The sequence below is a fragment of the Culex quinquefasciatus genome, chromosome 2 (genome assembly GCF_015732765.1).
Source record: "Culex quinquefasciatus strain JHB chromosome 2, VPISU_Cqui_1.0_pri_paternal, whole genome shotgun sequence".
Lineage (NCBI taxonomy): Eukaryota > Metazoa > Arthropoda > Insecta > Diptera > Culicidae > Culex > Culex quinquefasciatus.
The window spans coordinates 122,253,360-122,264,264 of NC_051862.1; the positions used below are offsets into that span (position 1 = coordinate 122,253,360).

General features: G+C 42.2%; 1 protein-coding gene, 1 non-coding gene and 1 pseudogene across 2 annotated transcripts; 1 reads left to right on the plus strand and 2 right to left on the minus strand.

Moving 5' to 3' along the window:
- Positions 1–1,241: 1,241 nt before the first annotated feature.
- Positions 1,242–2,449, minus strand: LOC6039064 (annotated as a pseudogene).
- Positions 2,450–3,583: 1,134 nt separating this feature from the next.
- LOC6034156 (protein SMG8) lies at positions 3,584–6,672 on the plus strand. The gene is made up of 4 exons (XM_001844462.2): positions 3,584–3,752; positions 3,805–4,780; positions 4,838–4,939; positions 4,997–6,672. Exons 1-4 carry the CDS (start codon positions 3,703–3,705, stop codon positions 6,605–6,607), a joined length of 2,739 nt encoding a protein of 912 aa, XP_001844514.2. The 5' UTR covers positions 3,584–3,702; the 3' UTR covers positions 6,608–6,672.
- Positions 6,673–7,498: 826 nt separating this feature from the next.
- On the minus strand, positions 7,499–7,580 carry Trnas-cga. The gene has a single exon. It is a non-coding gene; the product is annotated as a tRNA-Ser (tRNA).
- Between the last annotated feature and the right edge of the window lie 3,325 nt (positions 7,581–10,905).

Here is a 10,905-nt window from a genome sequence, read left to right on the forward strand (position 1 = left end):
ATACAAAATCTCGGAACTCCCATTTGGTTGCTCTTCAGATTAATAAAATTCCACCCACTTCTGACGCAATTATTCGTCACGTCATAACAAAGATAGGCTCATTTGGCCACCCATCGTTTAGTCTACGAACAAAAAAAGCGCAAAGCACTTATTTTTTCAGCGAAAACTGTAAAATCAAGTGTTTCAAAACAAGCCACTTTAGCAGCAAAAAATATGTCACGCTTGAGCTTGAACATAGCCTTCTACTTTGTTTATGTTTACAGCTGTAGAGCAGTTGAATTAGAGGGGAGCAGTGGGGATCATTCGGAAATCACGTTACGCATTCTCTCTATTCATCACCCAGCATTTTACCATATTTGCGTTTACTTTAACCAAAAAGTCACAGTTAATTTAATAAGCAGCATTTTTAGCAAATTTTCTTAAAACTACCATGGTCGGGCTTTCAGTGTATAAAATCACTCGAAACTTCTTTATTAGACCTCGTAGACCCACCTTCACGTATACCTATCGACTCAGAATCAAATTCTGTACAAATGTCTGTGCGTGTGTCTGGATGTGGGTCCGTGCACCGAAAAATATGCACACGATTATCTCCGGATTGGCTGAACCGATTTCGACCGTTTTGGCCTCATTCGATCCGTCTTGGGGTCCCACAAGACCCTAGTTAATATTATGATGTTTAGTAAAGTACTTCAAATGTTATGTTAAAAAACGTTTTCGAATAAAGTCCGGAAGATTGTAAAAAGGGTGGTTTTTGTAAAAAAAAAAAAACCGTCATGCTATACGTTTTTTAAAAGGTATTTAAAAGACCTTTCCAACGAGCCCAAAACGTTGAAGATCTGACAATCCTATCAAAAGTTATGATCACTTAAGTGTTATTTATGCACTTTTTGGAGGCCGGATCTCAAATATTTTGATGAAAACGTTGTCCGGATCCACCATGCGACTTGTATTTGTATAGGTAATCAAAATACCTTTCCAATGAGCCTAAAACGTTGAAGATCTGACAACCCTATCAAAAGTTATAACCACTTAAGTGTTATTTATACACTTTTTTAGGCCGGATCTCAGATATTTCGATAAAAATAAGTCTTATTTATACTCTTTTTTGAGGCTCTGTTGTGTAACTTTATGAATGTAAAGAAGGCACCACCCACCTAAAGGTGGATTAAGCAACGTTTTTAGAAAAGGTCCAATAAACAAACAAAAGATCCAAAAACACCCAAAAAGCAATATTGTCTTTATTCCACCAAACCGAAGTGCGCAACAGATCTGTTCCGCAAAAAATCTGTTGCGCAGTCTCTCTGTCGAACTGTCAAGCTAAATTTGAATATTCCCCTGTTAGCGTGTAGCCGATCTGATTTGACGTTTCTCGGGATTGTTTTGGTTGCTCGACTTTTGGATTTTCGTTTTCGGTACGTAAATAAGTTTCCTCCTTCCTCGATGCCTCCCTCCTGGTGATACTCCTTGTGCAGATCCTCCTCCATCTCCTGCGTAAATCCGTACCCAGAGCAGAGAACCTCCCGGTCCAGCTCATCCTCCCGCTCCAGATCGCTAAACTAAATGTTCTTCACTTTCATACCCAAATTTCTTCCGGAACAGATCCCGAACGCCCTGCATGTCCCGATCCGATCAAAGTAAATATCCGCGTTCGGAAGCGACGTCGATACCATCTGGGGAAAATAGATCAAGATCGGCCGCTGGTCCTCCTCCGTGATCATCACGTTGAACTCGTTGAAATCTCCGTGAATAACTCCGCAATTCCCCAAACGCACAATCAAGTTTCTCAAATCATCGTACAACTGCTCCACATTGCCCACCTCGGCAAAGTTCGTCAACGGGTACCCATCAACCAGCTCCATAATTACGCAGTGTTGGTTAAAGTCCACCGGACGCGGCACCGGAAACCCGCGATCGTACAACGCCTTCATGTACGCATACTCCCGCGTCGCCGAAATCCGCCTCAAATACAACCAACTCATCTTGTGCCGCTTCCCGTAATAGTTCCGCTTCTCCTTCACGTTCCGGAAGCAAACCCGTCTCAACCGGTGCAACTTCAAGCACAAAGGATCTCCTCCTCATCCCCACAGTGTAGATGTTACTCTCCTTGCCCACCCCAATCTGGTTCCCGGCGACCGACCCGCGCAGCGTCAGCGACTTCAGCGCCAGGTAGTCGTAGCCCATGTTGGTCTACCGGTACCCGTCATCTACCGAAAAAAAACAAATTAAACACAACTCCAACAATCTCCGGTCGTTCGCAACCTACTCTGTACAAGAAGTTTGGAGCAGAATTTATCCGTGCGTAAAACTGTTCGAGCCAAGGTTCGAGCACTGTGGATACTATGCTGGAGGAACTTCTTGCCGGAAAAGGTTTGGAACAGAACCCGAAGAAATTCGGCTTGAATATTTTGCCATTATTGATGCGAATAATAAACATACGACCTACCATACGACGAAAAAAAAGTTTATTTCGAGTATAAAAGTGATAAAATCACAATGAAGCATTCATTCGTGGTCAGAATCCCGTCTGTCCGTAACTTGGGATGCCAGGTGCTGGCTCAACTCGTTCTCTTCTGGCTGAACTGCTGTTTCCATCGCGGCCGTAATCTCCGTGCTTGCCTTTTTCTCTGCCTCCAGCAACTCGATCTTCTTAAACGCCCCTTGCAGCAAATTCAAAGCTGCAGACAAACCGATTTTGATGTCGGCGACCTGCTTATTCCAGCGCGCATTCATCGTGTTGGCGAGAAAAGGTCCTCGCCGCCTGGTCTGGTGATTTCCAGAACATGGGATCGACTTTGCGACGGTTCCCCTTCTACTTGAACTTCCTCTCCTTGATCATCCTTCCTTCCGTTTCCGTCTTCGACGGAGTCGTCCTCAGTCGATTCGGCATCGACGCGTTCGTCTGCAAACGGATCATAATCAATGTCAACCAGATCCCGGAGGTATTCCGTCTCTTCATAATCATCGTACTCCATCTCCGACTGTTCCTCTGCACTGTCCATTCTGAAAATCAACGAAAATTTTGGTATTATTATCAAATTTAAGCTCGATTTATCAAAAACGCTAAAAAACGTACTCTTTCTAGAAAAAACGGTTCCAAATGTTTCAAAAATCACCATTGTTTTGAAGCGGTTGTTTTTTTTTCGTGACAGATGACAACATAAAAATACTACACTCTAAACGGGATCCCATTAAATTCTTTCGCGAGTGTTGAGTGGTGGCCTTGGGAGATGCGCTCGTAATTTGATTTTTGTCTGCATTCACAATAGAGTTATCTAAGCCCGCTCTCACGCACACTAGCACACCATTTGATTTGCTGGTCGGTACAAAATTTAACCTCACTTTTTTTCGTGTACGTACACGCAATACATGCGCACGTAGATAACTCTATAACTGGAATTTTGGTTTATTGGACCTTTCCAAAAAAAAACTCCAGAAATTAACTATTAAAAATACTAACAAAACCTTTACCAAGATAATTAATCGATTAATCGATGCCTGAAAAAGTTATTCATCTTCTTTAGAGTAAATCCATTTTACTGTGTTTACCACCCTCACTATCATCCCTATCATCAAACAACGTCATTTCTCGCCAACCCCTTCGTACGAAAAATCTGATCAAAATAAACGTGCAAAAACAACTTCATAAACTGCGTGCGTGATAAATTTTGAGAGGTGGCACATTTTGAATTTCTGGGAAAAATGAACCCAATTAATAGCTTTATATTTCCGGATATTCCTAAGGATTTGAGGTACGTTTTACAAGGGCTTACTTTACGCAATACTGAACAACGTCTTTTGCAGCAAAATCCTCATGAAAGATGACCAGCAGCTCATTGTGGTCGGAATAATCGGAAAATCTTCCACGCCGGATTGTAACAAACTGGTCGGGTTCAACCTGCTGACGATTCACCCGGCCCTGACGGACACGGACCCGCGCGATGGCCGCGTCAAGTTCTACTTTGAGAACGATGGCAAGATTCTGTATTTGCACTTTGAAACGACGTTTGACCAGCACGTTATGGCCGATTTGCTGGCGAAGGCGGTTCAGACGGGAATTCAGGACAATTTTATCAACTTCAACAGCACTGTGAGGACACGGTTTGCCCGGGTGTTGCTGTTTGCGATTCAGGTGTGCCACATGATTGTGCTGGTGGAACCGTCGTCAGTGTTTGATACGAGTTATCTTTCGATTTTTAAATCGCTAAAAATTATTCGCGAGAAATATGTGCTTAAGTTTTTGCCTAAGCTGTTGAAGAGTTCGAATCTGGGCAATTACATGGGCAAGGAGGCACGTTTGTGCAGCCCGAGGTTTATATTCTTCTTCGAGGGCACCAGCAATATCAAGCCGGAGGACGTTGAGAAGCTGGACGGATTGGAATGCTCCGTCGAGGAGGAGATTTACAAAATGTTGCGCAACGAGTTCATAATTACGAACAACAGCGCAATGTCGTTGTTTTCGATTCCGAGAAGCAAGAAATTTGTCTTTTACAACAGTGATAAGCGCGCAAAGTCGAATCCGCTGGCGGATTCGATCGATCTGCTGATGAAATATCTGAACAAACCTGCCGGTGGACAGAATGACGACGACGAAGATCTGATGAGTAGACTACGACCGTACGATGGCTACGGAATGTCCGCGTGGAGCGTGGGCAAGAGCAAACGGGCGGAGAAGAAGGAGCGGAGCATTCTTGCGCTGTTGAAGGAGCACGTGGCCGAAGCGTTCGAGCATGGGTTCGACGATAGCGCCTCAAAGTATCGCGGAAGGGGTCACTTTGTGGTAGGGTAACCTGAACTATACTTGTGCAGAAGATTTAACAGGATGATTATTTTGCAGATTCCGACCTTCAAAACGTGGTACGAAGGATTCAAGTTGCTGCACAAGATATTCATCGAAAACCCAAGCAATTCAAGCTACGAAACCAACGATCCAGATTATGTGTGTAAATCGAGCTTAAATTAAATCACACCTTTCTAAATCACAAACTTTTTCCAGAAAGCATTCCTGCAAAACTTCCACAAAATCATCGACATTGACGAGCGCTTCTTCGCGGAAATCTGCGAGCACGGTCTCGAGCTGGCCATGGTCAACTACAAGGACATGCTGCCGCATCACTACAGCAGCACGTTCCACGAGAAAAAGTACGAACAGGCGCACGAGCTGTTTACGCGTTACGCCCGCGGGCCGGAAGTGGAGCGGCACGAGCAGAAGCTGAAGGACTATTGCGACTCGATCTGGCTCAATGGCAAGCAGCAGTGCGAGTATCCCAGCTTGAGGGGGAATCCGTGCGCGCTGGGCAAGCACAAGGTCAAAGATCCGACGGAGCATTCCAGCGGGGTGATCTTCGTTTCGGCGTGTAACTGCGGGCGGACTCAGGGCCACCGGGAAGATCCGTACACGATCCGGCAGGGAAATTACGACTTTTACCAGATCATAGCGAAGAGTTGTAGCAGCTGCAATGTGCTCGAAAGGGTAAAGTTCCCCGTGTTTGAACCGTCCAGCAACGACTTCCGGGCGGCGGAGTTTATCAACAAGAATCTGTCGAATCTGATGTCGTTTGAGCACTCGAACCGAACGCCGGACGCGAGCACCCATCCGCCGATGACGAACGACAACTCACCGCATCTGTCGGGCAGTCAAAAGAGCCAGGACAGCGCATCGAATCTCACCTTCAGCATGGACGAAAAGCGGGACGAAGAGAACAAGTCGCAAAAGTTTGGCACTCAAGGCGAAGACGAGGACGAAACGTTGGAGCAGGAAACGGTCAACGAGATCGTCATCAAGGTTGGAGAACATTCCGAAGACAAAGCCATTCTGCGGCAACCTTCGACCACGGAGTACCTCCCCGGAATGCTGCACGCCGCCAGCCCCGCAGGTTTGCTGCCCCAATTTCCGTCCTGGTCGCTGGTCTGCCTTGGACCCAGCTCGATCTACACTCACAACAGCGGCATCCCAGAGCACGTCCAAAGTGGCTTCCTGTCCGGCGCCAACTTCCTGCTCCCGTGGGACGTCAGCGTCCGTCTCGAACACGCCCAGTCGTGGGCCGCGTCTTACGAAAAAATCCGCAACCGCAAGAAAAACACCTCCCAATCAAAGTCCAGCGAATCGAGCAACACGTTCACCCTGAAAATCTTCCTCGGCGTCGAGTACGAGTGTCTTCGCGGACATCGCTTCATCATGAGCGGTCCCGATACCGTCCTCCGCGGTGGTTCCGGCTCGATCGTCCGTGACAGTGGCAGCAAAGTCGTGTTCAACGACATGCCCATCTACTTCCCGTGTCCCTGCCGGAGCTCAAACATTGCCCAGCTGATGCGAGTCCACGTGGTCACGCCAAAGGCTCCGGTAAATGTGATTGTCGAGCCAAAGGTGCGAATCCTGCAAGGCACCACCCAGAACTGTCTCACCTTCACGACAGGCCTGACCGAGCCGATTAAGCTGAGCCAAAGTGCGTACTGGATTCTACGGCTGCCGTTCATCTACGAAGGGGACAGCGGTCCGTTGATGCCCCCGGCGGGCGTGACGGTGGCCAATGCGGTGACGCACGGCGTGCTGATGGCCGGCATGTTTGGAATTAGGGAGAGTGAAATCAGTGAGGAGTTGTTGTAAGTTGGAGGTTTTGTTGTTTGTCTCGATAATAAAGCTTAACATGAACAAGAAGTTTAAACTGACGTGAAAAATAGTTTCTTTACTAACAAAGAAAGAAATCTTCGGTTTCTCTGTTCAAAGATTACAAAAACATTGTTCATTATTTCTCACTCTACAAAATTACCTTTTTTTTAACGGACAGTTTTATCTATTAAAAATTAAGATCGAAATCGAAATGACTTTCAAATCTAAATTAGTCATGAGTTTGAACATTTCGGATTACAGTGCCATATCGTTTTTGACAACCCGGCTTTACGACACATTTGCTCTAGTCAAAAACGGCTGATGAATGAGACTTAATGAGTCTTCTAAATTGTTTCTTCCTCCCCTGTTGATTAAAAATTGTATTGTTTTAGAATATAATTGCTCAAACGCAATCCGTTTCAAAGAATTATCTTTGCGGATAACGCTAAGCGGCATGTCTGGCCGTTAGAGGATGTTGCTGGTGGACGGATATTGGATCCCAACATTCTTTCCACCATGGCTATTTTTTAACATTTTGTTGGATTTGTAAAAAGTTTAAGCGTCAAATGAGTCAAAATTAACGCCATCGTGTTGTTTGATTAAGGTGGTAGACGGTGTTTTTCACTTTTGGGGCAATAAAGACTGTCAGTGATGGTTCTGAAATCAGGGTTTAGTAAACAATGAAAAACTTATCACTAAATGTAAAATGCTTCTACAAACAACACAAAGAAACCCATTTTTTGATTGAAACATTCTGATTCATGATTTGAATGTTTTTTTTAACAAACATGGCCGCCAAATGGCCGATCGGGAATGATGCCTTTCAGAGCCTAAAAGTACTACTGTATCAACGTACAATCATTGAGCAAACAAAATAAAGATTTCCTTCGCAGCCGGTAGGATTCGAACCTACGCTCCCAGAGGGAATCTGATTTCGAGTCAGACGCCTTAACCACTCGGCCACGACTGCACGACGAAAGACTAGAAGTTTTTCTGCATGTGACAGTAAGCTGTTGATGACAGATCAGATATTTTTTTATTGTGTACACATCTGATGCTTAAATTTATAAATAATTACAATCATTATTATTGTTTTGAGTTTACACGATGCTATTATTCATAGTAGGGGAGTGTGGGGTAATTTGGACACCCTAAGGAAATTGCTCTGTCACGGGCTGTATGGATATTTTAAAGGAATGTGGATGACACCAGAGGATAATAGAGACCATATTTGATGGAAAAATGTCATTCATTTCGATAAATTTTGATGAAAAACCCATTTTTATCGCAAAAATTAAAAGGTGTCCAAATTACCCCCACACTTTTGTGTGGGGGTAATATGAACACCCCTATGGGGTAATTTGGACATGCCTTGTGGGGTAATTTGGACATGCCTTGTGGGGTAATATGGACATACCTTGTGGGGTAATATGAACACCTTTTGTGGGGTAATTTGGACACATGTTGAAGGATAAGTTTAACATTTGATTTTATGAGCATGATTTTTATCCTTCAACCTGGTTTTGTAATTGCTTTATATTTTGAAATGTTGTTTTGCTCACAATATTTCATCAAAGGTTTAAATAATGATTTTGTGATAGAACTATAATTCAATAGGAAGATAACAAATAGTTCAGTGTAGTATACATAATTTAATCATTAATACTGAAATGATTTAAACATTGATCCTAGATTAGCCTGAAAATATCATTTTTTTTTTAATTTTACATTCTGTAGCCCTTCAAATTTAAATATTATTGTAAACCAGCATAGAAATTAGAAAAGTCAAAGAAATTAATTAAAGGCAATCAACATTAGAGTCTTGTTGAACGCCAAATGTACAGTAATCAGATTTTCATCAATTCGAATATTGGAATAAATTAATCTGAATTAAAAATAGGGGTTTGTGAAAGTTCTCATTGCTCACATTCCTTTTTGATTGTTTTGACTTATTAAATCCCTCTGAATTTATCTCAATTGCTCTAAAAACTCATCCAACCATGAAAGTTACATTTTTGTTGCCTGACAGGTAGACTTTCAGGTATGTCCAAATTACCCCACAAGCCATGTCCAAATTACCCCCATAGCATATTTTATCATAAATTGCAATTTTTGATGATAAAAATAAATAAAATGCACAATTTTTATACGTACATATCTCAGGCATCGTCCAAGCAACCCCCTTAAACAAGAATTGTCCAATTTTTTGCCATATAACCCCTGCAAAACCTTATTTCCTAACCTTCAAATATTAGAATTTAAGGCAGTGCCAACCGGCCTTTGGAAACTTTTACACATTATACCAAAACTACTTAACCTATTCCATCTTTTTTTATTTGTCCATACTCCTAGGCCATTACTAGTACTAGCCTTATCACTTAAATTGCCATTTTCACTTTATATCCGAAGAAAAAGTGATTTTTAAAGGGGTGTCCAAATTACCCCCACTGTCCATATTACCCCAAACTCCCCTAATTATAACGCCGTAGAGCAATTCCAGCCCAAAACAGGAATTTTTTAGGAACTTTTTTCTCGACCCTCTCCACTTTCAATGAAACTTTGTAGACATGTTATCCTAGGCATATATAAGCCATTTTTGTGTATATGGAGCCAGTTACACTAGATAATGGCATTTGAGAAGGGCGTAAGTGTTTTAAATATTTTTGTATTTCGTAATTTAAATATTGCTGTATCTCGAAGCCGTTGCATCGTATCAAAAAGTGGTCAAAGACAATCTTGTAGGAAATTGACGGGCTTTCCGAAAAAATACACTGAAAAAAACGCTCCACTTTAATGAGATTTTTTGATCTTTAAGTTGTCAAATTTAAAGTTGAGCCAAAGTTTTTGTGAAAATAGCCAAAGATGTTACAATAATACTCACGAAAAATGCAGGATAGAAACCTAAAAAAATACAGGATAGAAACCTAAAAAAATACAAAAATCATTTACTGAAACTGTTTTTTTGTGAAAAGTGCTCTAAGCGTCAATATTTTCATAACCGAACACGACATATTGACCATTGTCCTAAGTTCAATCCTTGTGAAGTTACAGCGGTTTTAAAAATAAAAATGTTGAAAAAATAGGTATTCGATGGTTTTCGGCAAGTTCTATATGACAGACTTGATTTTTCAGTCTCGATATTTTTACCGGAAAGCTCGTCTAATTTCCCATAAGTTTGGCTTTGACCACATTTCAATTGGATGTATGGGCTTACAGTTATAAGCATTTGTTTAAAGGACCCAATCAAAACAAGTCTAGAAATCTGGAGTTTTTTTTTTGTTTTGAAAAGGTCCTATCTAATCTAATCTAATCTAATCGAACACAAGCGCAGCCAGTCCAAAGAAAGCATCCTGGAAGAACTTGGGTTTAGATTACGCCCCAAGTTCTTTCTTGTCAATATTAATTATTGCAGTACACTTGAGTAACTCCGAAGATGTATTGCATAAATTAAAGCGGCCAGGCCTACTGTGTTGCATTAACCGCAGAGACAGATTCTGTGAACGGAGCACATTTCACAGAATCTACAGGGGAGGAAGGATGCGTGGACATACCGTAACAAACGCTCCTGTTTACAGTTTCATATGTGTTTTGTATAATGTGTTAAGTGTGAAATATAGTGTGGTTATATAATCAATTAAATATAATAATGCAATATAATGATCTTTTAATAAAATCCCTTCACCTATATATAATAACCACTAGGGTGGTCCAAATCCGGACTTTTTTGGGGCTACCCCCTGAAATCAAAGATTGACCCATCACTAGGCTAAATTCCAAATTTGAGCTCATTCTGACCACGGGAACCCCTCCCTCCAATCGCTTAAAGTTTGTATGGGAAAATTCGTCAAAATGTATGGAGAAAAGCAACTGTTTTACCTTTTTACCTGTGGAAGGCGCCATAATTATCCGATTCTTACCAATTCTCAAATGTAGAACCTTCATTATATTTAGAACAACTTTCCCGAAGACACCATATTTTTAGGATTTTTTCCCGCGAAGTTATTACCGCCCAAAACTGACCCTTTTTGCGCGGCCAGCTGTAAGGGGCTACCTAACAACGATGTTTATTTCCAATTCGTACACGCACGTGCTCTCTCTCAGGTTCAAACTCTCTCACGAGCTTGCTCGCCTGCCTGCCTGCATGTTTACCTACAAGCGCGCGCTCTGTTTCTCTGCTTGGACTTTTGTCGTCGTCGTCGTTTTCGTTTGCTATTCGCTGCGATGTGTTCTTGACATGTTTATTATAATTTTGAACTAAAATACCAGGTTTGTTTTGAGATATAAAATTCAATGTA

Coding starts and splice junctions, on each gene's coding strand:
- LOC6034156 (XM_001844462.2), top strand. CDS start 3,703: ATGAACCCAATTAATAGCTTTATATTTCCGGATATTCCTAAGGATTTG. Junction 3,753..3,804: donor GATATTCCTAAGGATTTGAG/GTACGTTTTACA, acceptor CGTCTTTTGCAG/CAAAATCCTCATGAAAGATG. Junction 4,940..4,996: donor AAACCAACGATCCAGATTAT/GTGTGTAAATCG, acceptor AACTTTTTCCAG/AAAGCATTCCTGCAAAACTT.